The sequence below is a fragment of the Staurois parvus genome, unplaced genomic scaffold (assembly GCF_062004578.1).
Source record: "Staurois parvus isolate SC_StPar_1 unplaced genomic scaffold, SC_StPar_1.0 ptg000126l, whole genome shotgun sequence".
Lineage (NCBI taxonomy): Eukaryota > Metazoa > Chordata > Amphibia > Anura > Ranidae > Staurois > Staurois parvus.
The window spans coordinates 4,230,711-4,253,945 of NW_028317922.1; the positions used below are offsets into that span (position 1 = coordinate 4,230,711).

At 41.3% G+C, this 23,235-nt stretch overlaps 1 protein-coding gene across 1 annotated transcript; it reads right to left on the minus strand.

Moving 5' to 3' along the window:
• Positions 1–4,901: 4,901 nt before the first annotated feature.
• Positions 4,902–12,559, minus strand: LOC149467029 (adiponectin-like). The gene is made up of 3 exons (XM_089672365.1): positions 12,446–12,559; positions 8,756–8,961; positions 4,902–5,805 (listed from the first exon to the last, which is right to left on the minus strand). Exons 2-3 carry the CDS (start codon positions 8,955–8,957, stop codon positions 5,291–5,293), a joined length of 717 nt encoding a protein of 238 aa, XP_089528491.1. The 5' UTR covers positions 8,958–8,961; positions 12,446–12,559; the 3' UTR covers positions 4,902–5,290.
• Between the last annotated feature and the right edge of the window lie 10,676 nt (positions 12,560–23,235).

Below are 23,235 nucleotides of genomic sequence, written 5' to 3' on the forward strand. Positions count from 1 at the left end.
AGCAATTAGACTGCACCTAACATGTTTTGCTGGGAGGTATATAATCCTGCCATTGGGACTGAAATTCAGTGCTTCAGGGCCAGTTCACACTACTTGGGTTGCAGTGTGCTTTTTTTCTGCATCCAAAATGCACAGAAAGTAGGTTATATGGTTGTCAATGTCATGGTTCAGATCAGTGCTTGCAGTTCCAGTGTGTTCTGGATGCAGAAAGTAGAACAGGCTGCATTTTTCCTGCACAGAACTGTACTGGAATGCAGTAAAACACATCAAAAACACACCCGAACACACCAAAACGCACCAAAAACACACTGTAACGCACTTGTCCCTATTTATATTTAAGAAAAAGAGGGGGGGGGGAATTAACTGGAACGCATCAAAAACACACCGGAGCATCAAAATGTGCATTCAGAAATGCATCTGGAACGCATCTAGACTGCATTTCTATAGTGTGACCCAACCCTGAGTGTTCTTCCTGTGAATTGTGTTCCTGTCTGATCTTGATCCTTGTTCCTGTGACCTGCTCCCTACATCCAGCTTCCAGTACCCTGCTCCCTGCATCCAGCTTCCAGTACCCTGCTCCCTGCATCCAGCTTCCAGTACCCTGCATCCAGCTTCCAGTACCCTGCATCCAGCTTCCAGTACCCTGCTCCCTGCTTCCAGTACCCTGCTCCCTGCATCCAGCTTCCAGTACCCTGCACCCAGCTTCCAGTACCCTGCATCCAGCTTCCAGTACCCTGCTCCCTGCTTCCAGTACCCTGCTCCCTGCATCCAGCTTCCAGTACCCTGCACCCAGCTTCCAGTACCCTGCATCCAGCTTCCAGTACCCTGCTCCCTGCATCCAGTACCCTGCTCCCTGCATCCAGCTTCCAGTACCCTGCTCCCTGCATCCAGCTTCCAGTACCCTGCTCCCTGCATCCAGCTTCCAGTACCCTGCATCCAGCTTCCAGTACCCTGCTCCCTGCTTCCAGTACCCTGCTTCCTGCATCCAGCTTCCAGTACCCTGCTCCTGCATCCAGCTTCCAGTACCCTGCTCCCTGCATCCAGCTTCCAGTACCCTGCTCCTGCATCCAGCTTCCAGTACCCTGCTCCCTGCATCCAGCTTCCAGTACCCTGCTCCCTGCATCCAGCTTCCAGTACCCTGCTCCCTGCATCCAGCTTCCAGTACCCTGCATCCAGCTTCCAGTACCCTGCTCCCTGCTTCCAGTACCCTGCTTCCTGCATCCAGCTTCCAATACCCTGCTCCTGCATCCAGCTTCCAGTACCCTGCTCCCTGCATCCAGCTTCCAGTACCCTGCTCCCTGCATCCAGCTTCCAGTACCCTGCTCCCTGCATCCAGCTTCCAGTACCCTGCTCCCTGCATCCAGCTTCCAGTACCCTGCTCCTGCATCCAGCTTCCAGTACCCTGCTCCCTGCTTCCCTTGTTTCCTGTCTCTGTCCTGACCTTGCCCTACTCATGTGTGAGATTGCCAAGAAACACTGACAAGGGAGAGGTCTGTATGCAAACAATATAAATCTCTCCCCTGTCAGCACCAGCACGCTGCTTTGTATTGCTCTGCATAGCAGAGCAATACAAAGCAGGGTGCTCACACAGTAAAGCACACACATTAAAACACCACATAGCACACAGTTAACCCATTTGATTGCCCCAGATGTTAACCCCTTCCTGCCCAGTGTCATTAGTACCGTGTCAGTGCTTTTTATTAGCACTGATCACTGTAATATTGTCAGTGGGGATGTCAGTGGCAGTTAGTCATTGTCAGTTAGTGTCAGAATGCCCGCCCCAGTCCCGCTATAAGTTGCTGATCGTTGCCATTGCTAGTATAACATGTATTTATTTATTTTTTTTTAATTCCAGTATCTGTACCGCCATATGTAGACGCTATAACTTTCATGTAAACCAATTAATTTACATGTATTGGGATTTTTTGTTAGCAAAGATATGTAGCAGAATACATTTTGGCCTAAATTTATGACGAAAGTTGATTTTTAAAATTTTTTTATTGGGCATGTTTAATAGCAAAAAATCAAAAATATTGTTTTGTTTTTTCAAAATTGTTGTTTTTTGTGTTTATAGCACAAAAAATAAAAAACACACAGGTGATCATATATCACTGAAGGAAAGCTCTGTTTGTGCAAAAAAGCACATAAATGTCATTTGTGTACAATGTTGCATGACCGCGCAATCGTCAGTTAAAATAATGCAGCACCGTATTGCAAACAAAATGGCCTGGTCAGGAAGGGGGATAAAACCTCTGGAGGGCAAGTGGTTAACAATAGTGAGCGGATTTACATTTTGTGTGATTTGGTATGCTGCTGGAAGAAATATTATTAGAGTGAAAACTACCATCTTGTGGACAGAAACAGGAACTGCAGCTTTTTTTTCATAGCACAAAAAATTAAAAATACAGAGGCAATCAAATACCACCAAAAGAAAGCTCCATTTGTGGGGAAAAAAAGGACATACATTTCATTTTGGTGCAGCGTTGCATGACTGTGCAATTGTCAGTTAAAGAAACGCAGCGCCGTATCACAAAAAATGGCCTGGTCAGGAAGGGGGGTAAATCCTCTGGAGGGGGAGTGGTTAAACATCTAACCCTCACCCTTCCTGTAAAATCTAATGTGGTTGTAAACCTCAGACCTCAAATTTGAACAAAGCACATGCTGTATTTCTTTAGTGTTTGCTTATTTGCGCATTTCTTCTGTTATCACAAGCACCGATTGAAGCTTTTGGGACTATATGGGCACTATCTAGTCACTGACACAAATTATTTGCCCCATATAATTGTATATTTTCAGTCACTGATATGAACTATATGTCATATTTGTTTATTTATTTGATCTTTGCGCATTTTTAATTATATAAATTGTAAGCATTGCACATATACACTTTATGTTTTATTTGGTTGCCTCAGTGCTAAGCTGTTAACTAGCCTTCATTTGAATTTTTGAAGTGTGCTCATATATATTGCTTATTTACATCTAATTTTATTATTCATTGTGTTTACCTCCCTTTCATCTGAATCATCACTTTAGCACTGCACTATTTTATTTATTCTATGTGCTTATAAAGTCCATATTTCACACTCCAAACATTTTTTTGTCTTAAGGTGAAGATTGTATTTTCTCACTGCAGGATGGTGCCCCATGTACCTTGAGTGGAGTGTTAATGTACTCAGTGACCCAAGTTATGGAAGAGATTCTATTTCTGCTTGTTACCATAGGTTCTAGACTGTTTATTGTGTTGTTACACTGAAGATGTGCTATACTGTGGGACTATAGGGACTGTAACCTGTTCCTTAACAAAATTTAGGTTAAGTTAAAGCAGGCAAATCCTGGCCCTATTACTGTTTCAGTGGAAAAAAAAACTGTTTTACTAAAGGAGGACTGTTCAATTCATGTGAAGTAAAGTTAACTTTTAAGTGTTGGTGCAAACCTGGTCAGCCACAGAGTGGGTGATGGCTGGAAGAACAGAGTCACCCTCCTGGTGGAGAGAGATGACCCTCTCTTTCCTGGACCACGGGTAGGACCCAGGCCTGTGAAAGAAGGTGCTTTGGGCGCTAAGGGATTAATGAACTGTAACCAAGAAAATTAAAGAGAAAGAGTGGCTTATGGCCTGCATCCATGCATGTGGTTAAAGTGTGAGCCTGGCAAAGAAACCAATTAAATGAGTAATGCTCTGTCTGCAGAAAGGTTTCTCAGCTGCATGTGTTGGACATGTGTATGGACAAGGGCAGTCTGCTGACACACAAACCACAAAGATACTTGGGGATACAATAAAACATCTCGAAGCCTTTGACTTGCTGCTAAAATAGAGGGCTTCATCATTGGGGTTTATGGAGTTATAGCAATGTACGCACAGCACACCACTGGCTCAGTGGAGAGGATAAAAGAGCTGCAAGAGCTGGACTATATTACAGCTAATTCATCCTGCTGGATCCCTTCAGCTCAATGGTAGTTTTGTTTCTGTGACATCCAAGCACCTCTAGATTCTTCTTTCACTCTTGGTGCTCTGATCCTTCAGTCTCCACCACTTATACTACCTTGCTTCAAAAATGATACCTGGTTGGTATAGCTGCAAACAAATAATGTTTGCACAGCTCTGAAAGTCTGAAGTCTCTTCATAACAGAAAATCACTTTTGACTAATTTGTGTCTCAGAAAGTTTTCTAATTTTCCCCTTTCATTTCCAACAGGACTTGGGAATGCTGACTATGTATACTTTAGCTATTTTTGATAATGTCATGCCACAGGAAAATATAATTTTTAAGTGGGCCTGAACTCAAAAGGTGAAGATTTACTACTCTATGTGCCATTGGCTCCAGCTGCTGTCAATCCAATCCTAGGAGGAGGGATCAGGGGTGGGGCAGAGTCCCGCTGTCTATGTATATGGATGCAGTCAGTGGGGTTCTGGAGCAAGCCTGTGCGAGTACCCTCCCTAGCAAGCATTAAGCACAATAAAATAAACATTCCCCAGTACACTATTTGTTAAAATTCTTACCAGCAGTTGTAGTTTACAACTTTCTTGCACTGCTCGCTCCTTCTCTCTCAGTATTTCCCTGATCTTCTGATATTACTGGAAAAAGTTAACAGTGGACAGTGCAGTCTCCAGCTGGTCTGCTAGTTTGTAGAAGGGAGGGGGAGGAAATGGGAGGAGCAGAGAAGTGCCTTGCCACTCTAGGCCACCATGCTGTGTACGTCTATTAATGCACACAGTTTAGGGAAACACAACTCTAGTCCCTGCATGCAAGGGTGGCTCCATAGGACACTGTAAGAGAAAGGAGCCACACTGAAGCAGGAAACCTGAGGTACAAGTCATGGCGCCAGCTTAAACTGGAGCATAGGCAAGGGTTAAAAGATAAAGAAGCTGCATTCTCCATAAGTGATTAAATAAGCTGCTGTAAGTGCTTAAAAACTGAGGGTTTAATGACAGTTTAAAAAAAATTTCAATTTATGCTCAAGTTTTTCTCTGAAGAATAACAAAATATCTGATACACTTTCTGAGTGAGATAGAATAAAAGACCACTGCGTAATTGCTTTCAATGCTGGTATTATGTGCTTTTTCCATGTTTGAATGTTTGCATCTTATAAAACTGTAGCCAAACATTTATGAGCCACCTTAAGATTTGTATGCAAAATGTTTTTTTTTTACATTTCCTGGTATTTTAAGAGGATTTAGCAAGACACATTTAGAGCAACTTAACCTTGTGATAGTTCTGGGTCATTTAGGACAATCAGTTATTAGGGGCAAGCTGATAAAAGAAGAGCCATGGTCATATAACTGTAGAGGAGAATCAGTTGGAGGTCTGGTCTGGATATAGCAGGATTCCTGAGAAAGAAGAGTCATTGAGATTATCTCCATATATGCCTCCAAAATCTTCCCCATAGATTTGCAGCCAGACCTCATCTCCAGCATCCAGGTGCAATAAGACGGAACCAGAAGCCTGGTCTACATTGTTGGACTGGAACTGGTCAAAGGTGAACATAATGGGCTTGCTATTCTTGTAAAGCCCAACCTTGACATCCTTCATATAAACAGTTAGATGATAGGTGAACAAGTAAAGACCCTTAATATTGCAGCTGAACTTGCCTGTGCTATCATCATAATGGCGCTGTTCATTGTAAAAGACTTTGGTGAAGCGGATAGGAACATTTGGGGTGGGAACTCTGCCAGTTAGTCCCATACTAAAGGCTGAGTGATGTAAGAATGGACTCTCCCCCATCTCCCCTCGGGCTCCTGGAAATCCCCGCGGGCCCTCTGGTCCTAAGGGTCCTTGCTCGCCAACGTCTCCTTTTTGCCCAGGAACACCTGAAAATATTGATATTCATATTATTATTGTAAGGATAACTTTGCAAATGACAGATAGGATTAGCTTTTTTAAAGTAAGGCTCTTTATTCTGTTCTTTTTATAGGAAAGATCTGTTGGTACTGGGTCAATTTTATTTTAATTTTTGTTATGTTATAGGTTAACATTTTTTGTGCTTTTTATGATTTCTGTGCATTCTTTATTTTACAAGTAAACATTTAATGCTTAAAAAAGAATTCCCAAATCAATGTTTTAGCTAAAGAGATACCACTGCAGCGTTTTTTTGGAGTAGAATGTGGCACTAAATAGTTTGCCACATAATATAAACAAGGTGCTTCTTTAAACAAATCTGAATTAGCTGTACAGTATAAGGGAAAAAGGAGACTAGATTGATATATTCTGGCTGCATACAAGACTGCAACATATTACATGTATGCAATGGAGTTGATTTACTAAACTGGAGAGTGCAAAATCTGGTGCAACTTTGCAAAACCAATCAGTTTCTAGATTTATTTGTATAAGCTGGAGTTAGATATTTCCTTCACTGTGTGTGTGTGTGTATATATATATATATATATATAAATATATAAGTATTTGATCCCCTGCTGATTTTGAATATTTGCCCACTCACAAAGAAATGATCAGTCTAAAAATCGAATGGTAGGTGTATTGTAACACTGAGAGAAAGAATAGCAACAAAAAAATTCAAACGAAATGCATGTCTAACAAATTATACATGGATTTGCATGTTCATGAGGGAAATAAGTATTTGATCCCCTATCATTCAGCAGGATGACTGGCTACCAGGTGTCTTTCATACAGGTAACAAGCTGGGATTAGAAGCAGTCTCTTAAAGGGAGTGCTGCTAATCTCATTTTGTTACCTGTATAAAAGACAACTGTCCACAGAAGCAATCAAACAATCAGATTCCAAACTCTGCACCATTGCAAAGACCAAAGAGCTGTCCAAGGATGTCAGGGACAAGATTGTAGACCTACACAAGGCTGGAATGGACTACAGTTGGTGCAACCATTCGCAATTGGAAGAAACACAAAACAACTGTCAGTCTCCCTAGGTCTGGTGCACCATGCAAGATCTCACCTCGTGGAGTGTCAATGATCATGAGAACAGTGAAGAATCATCAGAGGAACTACACGTAAGGATCTTGTCAATGATCTACAGGAAGCTGGGACTACAGTCACCAAGAAAACAATTGGTAACACACTACGCCGACAAGGATTAAAATCCTGCAGTGCCTGCAAGGTCCCTCTGCTCAAGAAAGCACATGTCCAGGCCTGTCTGACATTTGCCACTAAACATCTGAATGATGCAAAGGAGGACTGGTTGAAAGTGTTGTGGTCAGATGAGACCAAAATCAAGCTGTTTGGCATCAACTCAACTCGCCATGTTTGGAGGAGAAGGAATTCTGCCTATGACCCCAAAAACACCATCCCAACTGTCAAACATGGTGGTGGAAACATTCTGCTTTGGGGGTATTTTTCTGCTAAGGAGACAGGACAACTGCACTGCATCAAATGGACGATGGACAGGGCAATGTACCATCAAGTCTTGGGTGAGAACCTTCCCTCAGCCAGGGCATTGAAAATGGGTCGTGGATGGGTGTTCCAGCATGAAAATGACCCAAAACACACGGCCAAGGCAACAAAGGAGTGGCTCAAGAAGAAGCACATTAAGGTCCTGGAGTGGCCTAGCTAGTCTCCAGACCTTAATCCGATTGAAAATCTCTGGAGGGAGCTGAAAGTTCGAGTGGCCAAACGTCAGCCACCAAACCTTAATGACTTGGAGAGGATCTGCCAAGAGGAGTGGGCCAAAATCCCTCCTGAGATGTGTGCAAACCTGGTGGCCAACTACAGGAAACGTCTGACCTCTGATTGCCAACAAGGGATTTGCCACCAAGTACTAAGTCATGTTTTGTGAAGGGGATCAAATACTTATTTCCCTCACAGGGGCGGACTGACCATTTGGAAACTAGGGCACTGCCCGAGGGCCCGGGGTCAGTAGGGGGCCCCATGAGATGCCCCTGGTATCTTTTTCCTAGGCTTTTTTGAGTTTGGGCAAGGACACAGGGCCCCATGATCCCCTATTGCCCGGGGCCCCAGGAGTTGTCAGTCTGCCCCTGTTCCCTCATGAACATGCAAATCAGTGCATAATTTGTTAGCCATGCATTTCTTTTGAATTTCTTGTTGCTATTCTGTCTCTCATTGTTACAATACACCTACCATTTAATTTGTAGACTGATAATTTCTTTGTGAGTGGGCAAACATTCAAAATCAGCAGGGGATCAAATACTTATTTCCTTCACTGTATATATATATAAAACATATGAAATGTTGCATGTATGCAATATGATGTTTATTTATTAAAATATTTCAAATATTCAAACAACTATACATTAATTGTAAAGCAACACACATACATTTTTCAAATAGTTAGGCTTAGTCTGCCATTATGATAATGGCACAAAAATGGGCTAGCAGAAACAGAGGCTACAACCTGGCCAATTTTGGAGAAAGGGGGTTTAGGCTCCTCCAGCCATTTTGATGAACTGTGCATAGGATAGGCACACTGGCTGGAATAATTTGTATGTAGGTACAGGTTTGGTATGCTTTAATGCTTAGACATCAGTCTGCATCACTTTATGATACCTTGTTCTGCTTTTTCTGGGCATACTATTTTCTTACAAGGAAACAACAGCAATAGTGAGTAACCATAACTTCTTAATTTTCCTCTGTGATATGCATTCCTCGACTCCCTTTCACACAGAATTTATTGTAGAAATTGTTCAGTTTGTTTGACAATTAATTAGGCTGTTCAGCTTACCTATTTATTATATATACCTGTGCGTATACACACACACACACGCACACACACACGTAATTTTTCTTACACACACGTTTACTACCCCATTCCATCGCTAAGCCCAACACTAACCTAGTTCTCCTCTTTCTCCTTTTTCTCCATCTTTTCCATCTTTACCATCCCTTCCTGGCAGGCCATTGTGTCCTGGATAACCAGGTGCTCCACCCATCCAGTTGGCACAAGGATTCCGTTGGGGTTGTGTTGGGTCATCTTCAGCCAAAGAATACAATGGTGCCAACAGAAGCAAAACACACACAGAATGTGGAAGCAGCATTGTCCTGTATCACAATGGAGGATTAAGGATACCATTAAAGGATCGCATAAACATATTATGTCAATTGTGTGTGAAGTTAGGTGAGTAGATAACTTACCAGTGGAGGCCATGAGAATTATAGAAACCCAATAGATGACTTATATCATCTGGGTAGATTTCAATTGCTGGCCTTCTGAAAATACAAGTTATCTGGTTGTCATGCTGTTTCTGGCTTCAGTGCTTTCTGAATCATTGACCTGAAACAAGTATTCATATCAGGAGTTTTAGCCTTACCCTATCTTCACTTTACGGCTTGTGGGCCAGTGACTCATGAAGTGTCAAAACCAGAGATGGCCAGGTAACTAGTATTTCCAGGAGGTCAGCTATGGCAGTCTATATTTTCTATACAGGTTTCCTTTAAACCTACATTAATGACTGCTTCCCCAAATACCTCCAGGACTTTTGTGCATATGCAGTCATTATGTATGCAGCTTTTTAAGGTAGAATTCCAGTCAAATTAAACCTAAGCCTAAACCATCTACTACCCCCACTGTAAGACTATTCTATCTACCCTGTAAAAGAAAAGATGTCTATACTTACCTATCCTGAAGACCCTCCAGTCTGATCTCATAACCAGGTCCTAGCACTGGCTTCAGTTTAGAGGAGAGGCAGCAACAACAGCTGCAGAGCCTGGGTGGTGACATCACCCATAGACTTACTATGGGGTATCCTTTGTCGGCGGTCCCTCCTCTACACTGAAGGACCTGATCATGAGACCAGATCGGAGCTAGAGCTACTTCAGAATAGGCAAGTATAGACATTTTTTCTTTTACAGGGTAGATGTATAGAATAGGCTTGCAAAATGATGGCCGGGCTGGACTTTCCTCATTTTGTGTGGATGTCCTCCCAGAACATGCTGCGGTGCCATTGACAGATCACTGTATTGTCTTGCTGCCGATACCATGTGATTGCTGTGACCAATCACAGCAGATCACATGAGAATTGTAAACAATGATCGGCTTCGATTGATGCCATTTATTGTGTACAATTGTGTTGCTAGCTGTGATTGCTCACAGTGATCACATGGTACAGACGGGGTCAATCACAGCCCATCTGTACCATGTGATGTAGCTGTGGCCGATCGCGGTTTTTCACAAAAATACCTACTGAATGAATCAATTTCATTCAGTAAAATTGTTGCCTATACTAGTGAAATCCACTGGTATAAGTAATCATAATGTGTTTAAAAAAAAAAAAATCCTGATCACTTTCTCAGAATAGTACAATGTTACCATGGTAACATTGCATTGCACTGAGACAAAAATAAAGTTCAAAGAGGAGCTCAATGGCACCACATCCCAATTTTAAACAATGACAAAAAAAGGGGGAAGAAAAGAGCAAACCTTCCCAAATTCAGGGGAGATAACTGAATGTTTAAGGTGCCAATGATATAACAACAAAAGCTAAAATGTTACACATTTTATTATTGCTCAAATAAAAAAAATCCATAAGATTCAATAAAAATAAAAAAATACACTTCTGTATCAAAACATAAGTGATTGCTACTCATTCAAAAGATATTTCCGGTGTCATATTTCTGAAGATGTTTCGCCTATTTCAGGGTTCTTCAAGAGGTATTTTTTAACACCAAATAAATCTGTACATATCCAATGAATTGAAAACCATATAAGTTCAAGGAAATTTTGAATGGCTGACATATGAAGTAATTTAATTGGACAAACAATCCTCTATATAGCCCAGACACAATGATGTATGTCTTAGCCACCGGAGGGACATATGAGCTTTAAGAAATGTGGTTCACACCACTAGATGACCAAGCAGCATAAAAATACACTTACACCCCTTTATTTTAATTGTATCTCTTCAAAAGAGCCAGAAAAATGTCCCAAAATGAGTTCTCTCACAAAACTTTTGAATCCACCAGTATGGGGATGGCTCCGAAAGCCATATTCAGAACTAATTGAAACAAAAGATCCTCAAGTGTGAAATTATCCACAGAGGCAGATAAAGCTGCAGAAAGCACCAACATTGCAAACACCATCTCCCCATCAGCCAACAAAAGGTTTTCCTCATTAGAAGATTTCCCTTGTATTATTTTTCTAGGGACAGCCCAAAATTTGGGATTTTCTTTTACTTTCACTTTTAGCATTCATATATCATTGTTTACATATATTCAGTGCGATAAATCGCATGTGATTTGCACAGGAACCGCGCCGCATTCCTGTGCAAATCACCTGCGATTTGTGTGCGGTGCGATTGGAGCCATACATTTTGTATGGCTCTAATCGCACTGCATCCGCACCAAAAACGTGCAGGACCCTTTTTTTGGTCCACACTAGAATCGGATTGCATGGGTATTCACACCTATGCGATCACATTTTACACATCGCACCGCGTTTTGCGGACCTCTTTTGGGGTGTTGTTAACATACACACCCGCAGCGGTTCGCATGAACGGGGTGCAATTCTGATGCAGTGCGGAATTCGCAATGAAAACACTGCGAAATCTGAACCACATCAGTGTGAACCAGGGCTCAATGATAATGGTAAACAGGACAAATATAGAGGGTCTAAAACTAAAAAACTGTCTAAAACGAAAAAACTAAGTTTTGCTTTTAGTTATACAGTACTTTAATATCATACAAGCCTACACAGACTCTACTCTTTGCAATCACTCTCTCATTCTGATTTAATTCCCTTGTCACTTTTTTTTAATGGGCACTCAGGAGATTTATGCCATAATGTGCTAGTATGTACAACATATTAGCACATTATGGCAGGCTCACCTGTCAAACAAATCCTCAGTCCTGGGACTTCCATTTTTTTCTGGTCTTTCTTTTAGGTGCATTCTGTTCATCCACTTGAAATGCCAGGCCCCAGTGACATCACTCCCACAAATGCGCAGAGGAGTAATTTCATCATGGCACAAACTGGTACCATAAATGTGTCTGAGCTGCACATGAGCGGCTCAGTGTACATTACCACATCCACAGCAGGGAAAAACATTTATGAAAGAAGAAGCCACTAGGGTCTCTTCTTTGAGAATAAACCTACCTACCAGTGTTTTTTTAAACGTTTGACTTTACTTCTTCTTTAAAAATTATACTAGTATATTTTAGTATTTATTATGGGTATTAATATAGTGATAGCACTTTACATATTGTACGCTCACATCAGTCCCTGCCCTCGAGGAGCTTACAATCTAAGGTCTCTAACTCACTTATGTACATACTGGAGCCAAGGAGCCATTTAACCTACCAGCATGTCTTTGGAGTGTGGGAAGAAACTGGAGTACACAGAGGAAACTCATGCAATCACAAGGTGAACATGCAAACTCCATGTAGGTAGTGTCCTGCATATTAAACATGACCCCCTATACTACACATACATAAATACACAGAACAAATTTGTACTTTGAAGTAATGTCTCACAGTTCTTAAACAACATCTAATAGGTTACAGATCCAGAGATATGTGGAAATGGTCTTACCCGATGAATATTCGTGCCCAGTGTTCTGCCTCCTGTGCAATGGACTTCTAACTGCGTTCCATTCTATTCGGAGCATGTGTTACTGTCAGTTAAAATTAATTCTCTGCATTACTGTGGACAGAGATTATTTAAAGGTCAGTATTTAGATCAGGAATTCTCTGTGTCTAGTGGGAGCAGTTTAAAGATCGCAAGTATTCTCAAACTCTTTGAAGCTCATTGTAAAAACTGAAAAAAACATAAAAGATCAGTCGCTTGATAAATTGCTTTATTGCAGTTCTTATTGTAACATGTGAACCTTAAGGACAAACTATATACATGCCCTTGTGAGTGTCTATAAATACAATTAAAATATTTAAATTACTGGTATATATGCACTCACATCGATTACTACTAACTGATGTCACCAATTTCAAAGACAAATCACAATGCTTTATATTGAAATTTAAAATGTGTTCTATATCATGGATACTGAGCAACATTGCTATAGGCTGGAGTTTCACCTACATTTTTTTTTTTGGGGCAACTTCAAAAACATGTATATAAAATCAGATATATATGTATGTACTATATATAAATATTTAAAACTAAATTAAAAAATGCATTCCCAGTTTCTTTGCAAGGTATGTGCACCCAGGCATTTTAACTTCATTTTGACATTTTGACTCATTTCTAATCTTTTTCTTTGTTTTGGACGTTGTAAGGAGCCTGGAGCACAGTAGACATCTCCCTTTTCTTGGCTGTTTGATACATGAACTTTATTGAGATTAGCTAATGTATCTATTAATTGGGGCTGATCTACTAAAGCAAATAATAAAAGCAGTGATATATCATTGTATTGTGTTTACATAGTGAGGCTGTGTGAAGTGATTGTGATCTCTAAACACACATGTACAGTGCAATCACAGTTCCCCATGACTGTGGAATATCTAGATAATTCTGCATTTGTGTTTCTCTTCCTTTAAGTTTCTACTTCTTCCTTAACCACTTGCCCTCCAGAGGATTTACCCCCCTTAATGACCAGGCCTGTTTTTGCTACTAGGTGCTACACTAATTCAGCTGATAATTGCGCGGTCATGCAATGCTGTACCCAAACAAAATTTACGTCCTTTTTTTCATACAAATAGAAATTTCTTTCTGTGGTATTTGATCACCTGTGCGCTTTTTTTTTTTCGTGCTATAAACAAAAAAGCCTGAACATTTTGAAGAAAAACTATATTTTTTACTTTCAGCTATAAAAAATATATAGTAAACTCAAAGTTAGTTATAAATTTAGGCCAAAATATATTTTGCTACATGTTTTTGGTAAAAAAAAATCCTAATAAGTGTAGATTGATTGCTTTGTGTGAAAGTTATAGCATCTACAAACTATGGTATAGATACTGCAATTTACGCCATTTTTTTTGCTATACAGCGCTGCACTAGTATAATAGACAATTGCGCGGTCATGGAATATGGTACATACATTAAATTTATGCCCTTTTCTCACACAAATAGAGCTTTATTTTGGTGGTATTTGATCACCTGTGCGCTTTTTATTTTTGGCGCTATAAACAAAAAAACTTATGAAGAAAAAAACTTTTTTTGAAAAAAAATATATTTTTTCATTTCGGTCATAAAAAATATCCAAAAAAAACTAAAATTTCATCATAAATTTAGGTCAAAATGTATTCTGCTAGATGTTTTTGGTTAAAAAAAATCCCAGTAAGTGTATATTTATTGCTTTGTGTGAAAGTTATAGCATCTACAAACTATGGTATAGATAATGGAATTTACACAGCTTTTACTTTCTGACTGCTTATCACATTTCTTGAAGTGCTAAAATACCAGGATAGTACAAACACCCCCAAATGACCCCTTTTCAGAAAATAGACACCCCTAAGCTATCAGCTGAGAGGCATATTGAGTCCATGGAACATTTATTTTTTTCCACAAGTTTCTGGAAAATGACAAAAACTTGTTTTTTAAAACAACGTTGTCATTTAAATGATTTATTTCTTGCACAAACCATGAGTATATGTGGAATTACACCCAAAAATACATTCTGCTACTTCTACCAAGTATGGGGATACCACATGTGTGAGACTTTTTGGGAGCCTAGCCACATACAGGAGCCTGAAATCCAATGAGCACTTTGAAAGCCTGAAGGTGCGTAAGTTCTTCATTTCACTTCCTCACTACCTATCACAGTTTCGGAGGCCCTGAAATGTCAGGATAGCACCTTTTGATGACCGCTTTTTGGAAAGTAGACACCCCAAGGAATTTAAAAACAGGCATGGTGAGTATTTTGCAGATCTCATTTTTTCGCACAAGGTTTTGAAATATAAAAAAATAAAAGAAAAAATATGTTTTTGTTTTTTTTCTTCATTTTCCAAAAACATGTGGCAACAAACGAGGTCTGCAAAATACTCATCATGCTTCTTATCAAATTCCTTGGGGTGTCTACTTTCCAAAAAGGGGTCATTTGGGGGGATTTGGTTCTATCCTGGCATTTCAGGTCCTCCGAAACTGATAGGTAGTCAGGAAGTGTAATGAGGAAATAAAGCCCATTAAAATCCTGAAGGTGCCTATTGGATTTTGGGGTCCTTTACTTAGCTAGACTGCTAAAAGATCTCTCACATGTGGTAACCCCAAACTTGGGAGAAGTAGCAGAATATATTTTGGGGAGTAATTCCACATACTGTATAACCATGGTATGTATGAGCAGTAAATCATTTAAGTGACAATTTTGTGTAAAAAAAAAAATGAAGATCAAGGCTTTTCTGACACTGTTTGTTCACATGAAACAAATCAGTATTTTTTGCTAGGAAATTAATTTAAACCCCCAAACCTTATATATTTTTAAAGCAGACACGCTAGTGAATAAAATGGTAGGTGCTACAATTTTTTATGTCACATAGTACTCGCACAGCGATTTTTCAAAAGCAAATTTTAAAAGAATGCACAAAAACGCAATATATTGGCCAATTATTTGGTAAAATGTAAAAGATGATGGTATGTCGAGTAGATACCAAACATGACATGATTTAAAACTGCGCATGCCCCGTACAATGGGGACAAACTGCATCTGTTTTTAATATCCATAGGAAACATGTTAAAAGCCTTTAGAAGCTACCATTTTAGATTTACAGAAGAGGTCTAGTGTTAGAATTACTGCCCTTGATCCGATGTTCATGGTGATGCCTCACATGCATGGTGCAACCACTGTTTACATACCAGCAATGCAAATATCCCCTATAACATCAATGGGCATTGTCATATATTCTTTTTTGAGAAATCTGGGGTCAATCAGACTCTATATATCTCTGCTGCCCTTACATTACCTAATCAAACCAAGATCAGTGTGATCAGATGCTTTCCCAATTTACAAATGGCGCTGTTTATATCATGCAAAACTGAAGTGATGCTCATAGCTTCCGATTTCTTAGACTATAAAGATGATTGGCACCATTCTGATCTCCAATCAGCTCTATGGTCAGCTGGAAGAAACACCGGCTGCATTCTCAGGTTCCCCCGATGGCACGGGACTGCCCAAGAAGGCCGTGGAAGGTAGTGTGGGAGGGGGGCATCATCTCCCTCTGCTTGTAAAAGCAATCCTGCAGCTAATTAACCACTAGGATTTCTTTTACATGTAAGCCAATCGCTGTCTGAAAAAAATGATACCAGGATGATGCCTGCAGCTGTAGGCATCATCCTGGTATAACCATTCAAAGTCCGGGGATGCTATGTTCTTTTTTTTGTGTGCAGTGGCACGCTTCAATAAAAATTGTCCACATATAACTGGTACCCCATATGGAAAAAGGATGACACCAAGTCCCAAACTATCTTGCCACTACTTCCCATGTAGTCTGGGCATCCGGGGGGCTCCACGTGACTATCTTTTCCCTCATAAATCCAAAACTTATATGTATAGCTTGCTGCCCTCTCACAGGTCTTGACCCCCATATCTGGAACGCTTGCTGGGGAGAAATTTCTTGAATGCAAGGCGGCCAGAAAAATTAATGAGGGACTCATCAACGCAGATTTTTTGCTGGAGAGTGTAGACATCTGCAAATTTTAGGTTAAGGTGATTTGCGAGGGGTTAAATTTTGTGGAGCCGGTCAAATTCAGGGTCACACCGAGGATGACAGAGTGTATTGTCGTTGAGATGCATAAAACACATTATACTCTCATATCTATGCCTGGCCATGGCAGCAGAGAACACGGCATATGATGAATCGGGTCTGTGGACCAATTTAACCGCAATTCATTTATTTTAGTAATGCCCATGTTGAGGGTTAGGTCCAAAAAAAATGTAAATTCGGAAACTGTAATGGGTTTCCATGCGAATGGTCTGGCAAGGTTTGAATTTGGGTTGGCGGCGGTAAATTGTACATATAAATTGCTTTGATCCACAATCAATGCATACAGATCTTCCATGAAAACCACTCCAAAAATCAAGGGGAGTAGTTAAATTTGCTGTTTCCACCTGAATTCTGGGTTGGGCAGTGAATGGGGGAAGTACAGGTGCTTCAGAATTTGTGGGCTGCCAATCGGAATTTGCAAGCACATCCGGAAGCATACTAGGGGCTCTACGGGCCTGTGTGCAAATTCTAGGTGGCTGCGGGACAATACTTGTGCTCACCACCACACCAGCTTGTACTGCACTTATGGGAAAGATCAGAATGTACTAGGTCGCTGGTGCTCGCCAGTTCACCAAAAGATGGAGCGGCAGTAGTACTGGCTCTCTGCTGCATATGAGAGTCATCAAAATTTACTGGCAAGTGCTAACAGAGATCAGGCCTGATCTCTCCCTGCACTTGCTATATGGGAGGGGCGTGAAAACCATGGGAGCACGAATCACGTATATATATGTGATTTTGCGCACCCGTGCCACCCTGTAGCAGTATTTCTGCTATAGGGCGGTCAGGAAGCGTTTACAGAAGCAGTTGTGTTACGGCGCTGCATTACTTTAACTGACAATTGCGTGGTCATGCAACTCTGCACCAAAATTAAATTTATGTCTTTTTTCCCCAACGGATTGAGCTTTCTTTTGGTGGTATTTGATCGTCTGTGCGTTTTTGTTTTTTGCGCTATAGAAAAAAAGTCCAACAATTTTGAGAAAAAAAGCTATATTTTGGACTTTTTGATATAAAACATGTCCAGTAAAAAAATAAAAAAATCAAATTTAGTCATAAGTTTAGGTCAAAATGTATTCTGTGACATGTCTGTGCTAAAAAAATGGCGGTATATATACTGGAATTTGTATTTTTTTTATACTAATAATGGCAGCGATCAGCGACTTATGGGGGCGATCAGCGACTTATGGCAGGACTGCGGCGGACATTCTGACACTGAGGAGAACTGACTTGGGGTCACTGACATCCCCAGTGACACCAATACAGTGATCAGTGAAAAAAAAAAACTAATGACACTGGAGAGGAAAAGGTTAACTTTAGGCAATCAAAGGGTTAACTGTGTGAAGGGAGTGTTTTACTAGGGGGCGGGTGTGTGTTCTTCACAGTAACACACTGATCCGGAAAGCTGAACTCAGCAATATGGAACAGTGTGCTGAAAATTGATAGGGAGGAGAGCTGCAGTGTAAACACTGCAGCCGTCATCCCTGTCAGTGTTTTCTGGTAATCGCCGGGCCCTGGCGGGTAATCACCCGACTCGGTGATTGACACTCATGGCCGTGATCGGTGAGTTTGTACAGTGGTGCTGCCCTGCCACAGTACATGTACTGTGGCTGGTCGGCAACTTTTAAAGCTGAAATCCAGGCTAAGCAAGTGTTGTTTAAATAAAAGGACTATGTACAATCTTCCTTGATTCTTGATGAGCTTTGTGTATTTTCTCCAGATTTGTGCAATAATCTAGTGTGAAACTTTGCTTCTGTGCAGTATCTTTCCGTAACAAAGACCGGTCAGCAAAACATCAGTGGACCTTCTGTAGTTTTTCAGAAAAAATAGAGAGGCCATTGAAACAAGCTAGGACCTGTACAGATACAGAAAACAGTTAGTAAGCAAGTGTCCTTAAAATATATTTAAAGCATTGCTAAACCCACAACAGTAAAATCAGTCTGTATATGCAATAAAGCATGCTGGTTATACTCACCATGGAACCTAAGGGGTTAATTCTCAGCATTGTGTAAAAAGGCTGTTTGGTCCTGTTTTCTCTGATCCTCCCCTTCTTTTGCTATCCCCAATCCATCTGCCATAGTTGCAAGTCTGCACATGCTCAGTTTGGTATGTATTGCTAGAGAGTTTTTTTTTTTTTTTTGGAGAGTGCATGTGATCGGCACAGGGCCAATCAGTGCTGTACAGACAGAGGGTCAGGGGTTATGCAGCCTCATAAGACAGAGGAGAGTGAAAACTCCTCCTGCAAGATTAACCAGTGCTCAGCTGGACATTGATAGAAGTCACAGGATTGCTATATACTGCTAATGAGAAAAGATATTTAGCAGTTTGTATTTACTAAAATAATTGCATTTCCATGTTTTGGGTACTGTGTGAGATCAGACACTGTATAGTGAATGCGGGCAGGGGCGTATCTACTGCGAGGCAAACAAGGCGTTTGCCTAGGGTGGCAATTTTTAGGGGGGTGGCACCGCCCCCCGGAAGAAAGGTCCTTGTGAGCAGCAGCGGACAGAGCCAAGCAGAGCCTCCATCAGAGGGGTACCTTCGGTACTCTTTCAGTGGCCTGGACAACAGGAGGATCGATGTGGGGAGGGCAGTTGCAGAGCGATGCTCCTGTAACTCTCCCTCCAGCAGCTGATGAGCCAGGACCAGGGGACAGCCTGGAGCAGGGGGGGAGAGCCCGGAGGAGGTGAGCTGTGCTGTGTTCTGTGGGATCTCCCTGCCTCCCTCCCTGCACTGACAGATTGTATAGGGCTGCACACACCTCCCCCCCCTTCCTGCCACCCGGAGATCAGCAGCCCTTGGTGCAGGTGTGTGTGTGCAGTCCCATACGATCTGAGAAACGAAGAGAGGGAAGAGAGAGGGGGGGAAGAGGGAGGGAGGGAAGAGAGAGGGGGGGAAGAGGGAGGGAGGGAAGAGAGAAGGGGAAGAGAGATGGAAGAGAGGGAGAGAGGGGGAAGAGAGAGAGAAGCGGGAAGAGAGAGAGGGGGGAGAGAGGGAAGAGAGGAAGAGGGGGGGAGAGGGAAGGGGGAAGAGAGAGAGATGGGGAAGAGAGAGGGGGAGAGAGGGTTGGAGAGGGAAGAGAGAGAGAGGGAAGAGAGAGAGAGGGAAGAGAAAGGGAAGAAAGAGAGGGAAGGGAGAGAGGGAAGAGAGAGAGGCAGAGAGAGAAGAGAAAGAAAGGGGGAGAAAGAGAATCATATATACATACACTTATTGACTCTCTCGCTCTCTCATTGGGGGGGGGGGGGCGCAAAAGTTTTGTGTTGCCTAGGGCAGCAGAAAATCTAAATATACCACTACATACAGGTGCTAGATGTTTTTTCTTCTTATTTTATTTTTTTCTGATCTAAATGCAGCCCATTGCTTTTAATAGACCTGTACCCACAGATACGTAAGTATCAGTAAATTAGGACCATGTTTAGATCAGTAAACAAAAATACCAAAATCTGCATTACAAGTTAGTATTTTACACGCAAATATGCACGTAAACCACAACTCTTCTATATTATTTAGCATTGTAGAAACATTGTAGAATAGAAGAATTATTTCACATATATACTGTACGTGAGTAAATGGGCACACTATATAGGCCATATGGGCTGTAACTTTCTGCCAGGAAGATCTGGCATTCATACATCAGTATTGTGTGCAAGGACCATAAAAAGCCACGTACCTGTTATCTGACAGTTTTCCTTTAGGCTGTGTTTTCACCTAAACATTTCCCTACTGTGGAACTTAGCAGGAAGGATGAAGTACACACAGGAATGAAACTGGTATAAAGTCCATGTGTTCACATTCCTGCTTTGTATTGCTGAGTGTCCCAGAAAATGTGATCAACTTAACTAGTATGCATTGTAGCCCAATGAAAATCATTTTAATGTCCAAAACTACATATGACAGATGGCTTTGTATGTAAAAATTGTGTTTTTTTCTGCAAGATGTATTACCAAAAAATGGTGCCCCAATGTATTGCACCACAAATTGTGTGTTACTATGTATTGCATTATTGCATGCTAAAATGCAACACATAGTTGCTACTTAGGTTTAGATTGATGCACATTTGCCCACCTGCTTACTGTGAATGCTTGTTTTTGTTCACTCCTTTACTTCTATTTTTTAAAAATATATTTATCTTTTTCTCTTCTCCTTGTCTGCCACTCTGTTCATTTATTATGTTTTTTGTTATTCATCGGTCTGTATACCTCTATTGTATTGCCATAACACTGGCCTAATACTCTATTGCACTTACGTGGGGGCCTCTTGGTTATTCTGGTGCAACCCCACTGTGGTATATGGCTCAGTACACCCCCGAAATGCTGCCTTTTGGAATCTTTGTTTTTATTTAATGCTTTTGAGCTTTTATAAGGGTATCAGACCACTGTATGTTTATTTGAAAGTTTACAATAAAAAGAGGTTATACAAACAAATGCAGCGCATTGGGGTGAATCAAGCTCAAGTAAAGTGGGTTTAAGAATGGGCCAGCTTAATTCACTTTCCTTTAAATTTGGCATTTTTTTAATTTTCATTAAAAAAAGTTTGATGTGTTACTACTTTTGTGTAGTTGTTAAGACACATTTGACAGATCCTTCAAACGGCAGGGCACAGCTCAAGCCATATGTACCCTCGGATGTCCAGCCATAATAGTAGTTTTAATGTTGGGACTTAATCCTCAGAAAACCCTGTTGTTCACTTGTGCAATAACTATGGGATGTGTTTTGGGTACAGCACTTTAACCCATGTGCCTCAAATCCCAGGAATTATGGGTCCTGGAATGCACAGGGTCAGCATCCAGCCCGGCTGCCAGCAGCCTGCCAAAATCTATGACAGGCTTAAATACCCATTGGATAGACTAAGTGGTAGTTACATTTAAAGGCTGTATGCATTCAGCGATGTATGGTCCGAATGCAGAATCTCTTTGTTTTGGGCACACAGCCCTGAACATGAGTACCACTTGGTACATAGATTTTGACAGGCTGCTGGCAGCAGGGCTGGATGCTGTACCCGTGCCTCCTGTGCATCTGGACACTCAGGAATTTGACACACATGATTTAAACTCCCAGTGTGCATGTAGTGTTTAGTAATGTAAGGTATGGTTGTTACTGTAGTGATGGCGAGCAGGATATGCCTGGCTCCATCAATAATAGAGGAATACTGTTTTCTGAAGAGGGTCCACACTATATTACATATGCCACCCCAGGGTAAGGCATAAAAGGACCAATTTTATTCATTTACATAAAGTGTAGACAAAATTAGCCTTGATTTGTATAAAAAATCTAGTGGGCTTTCACAGGCATATAGACCCCAACCTTCTTGCATCAATTAGGAGTCAGGGACAACCCCTGTAAATGCAGTGGAGCTTTAGAAGATCCTGCACACCTTCTTTAGAGATGTCCTAAATTGGTACTCTATTGGGATTTTGTGATTACCAAAGTTAATTCAGTAACTCTCTTCTTACCGCTCAATATTAGCATTTTTTGACAGTGTTTTCAGTTTTTGTGGCGGCATTTAGAAGTGAATAACAGGTTGTTAAAGAGCAGATGGCAACCCATGTCCTTAACCAGTAACTCATCAGTTGTCTTCTCTGCCAGCATTTAGAAGTGAATAGCAGGTTGTTAAGGAGCAGGCAGCAACCCATGTCCTTAATCGATGATTTGTCAGTTGTCTCCTCTGCTAACTGTAAATAAAAGAATTCCGGCACTAAAAAATAAAAATTAAAACTGTCTGGGGGTTCCCCACCAATCCATACCAGGTCTGGTATGGTTTTTAAGGGGAACCCTACACCAAAAATTAAAGAAAAAAAAATGGTGTGGGTTCCCCCCAAAAATCCATTCCAGACCCTTAGGTCTAGTAAGTTTTTCGAGGGGAACCCCACTCCAAAATTAAAAAAAAATAAATAAGAATGGTGTACGAGTCTACTCCAAAATCCTTACCAGACCATCATCCAAGCATGCAGCCCAGCAGGCCAGGAAAGTCTGGCTAGCCTCTGAACCATTCCAGGCCACATGTCCTCAATATCATGGGGACAAGGGCCTCTTACCCACAACCCTCTGCGGGCAGGAGGCTTATTGAAAAAAAAAATTATTGGTCTGCTGGTTTAGATCCATCGTCAATTATGATGAATGCTGCTCCACCATTTAAAAAAAAAAAAAGGGAGACGAGTTCGGCAGCTGACGCTGGCTTAAACCAACTGACAGCTCTGCTTCATAGCTGCTGCTAAATAAACTTGTGATGTCATCAACAGGGCATGCTGGGCAAATTACATCACAGGGGGTGGGGGTTACCAGGTGACATCACAGAGTGAACATGCCCTCTTAGTTTATTTTGTGTCAGATATGAAGCATAGCTGTCAGTCAGCGGGAGCCAGCGTTGAGTGCAGACCTCTTGTTTTTTTCATGTGGGTCGGCATAGTGGCGTTCAGCAAGATTGACAATGGATCTACACCGGGGGGTGAGGGGACAGATTTATTTTAATAAAATACTTGCATAAAACTGTCTCTGGTCTCCTACTCTTCTCCTTTTTTGGGGGAATGAATAGGGGTACTATGTACTTCATACTCATTCACATGCGGGGCTGGGATCTAGGAGCCCCCTTGTTAAAAGGAACTTCCAGATTCTGATAAGCCCCCCACCCACAGATCCCAACAGGCCCCCTTCCCCAAAGCATCCCCCAATGTTTTGG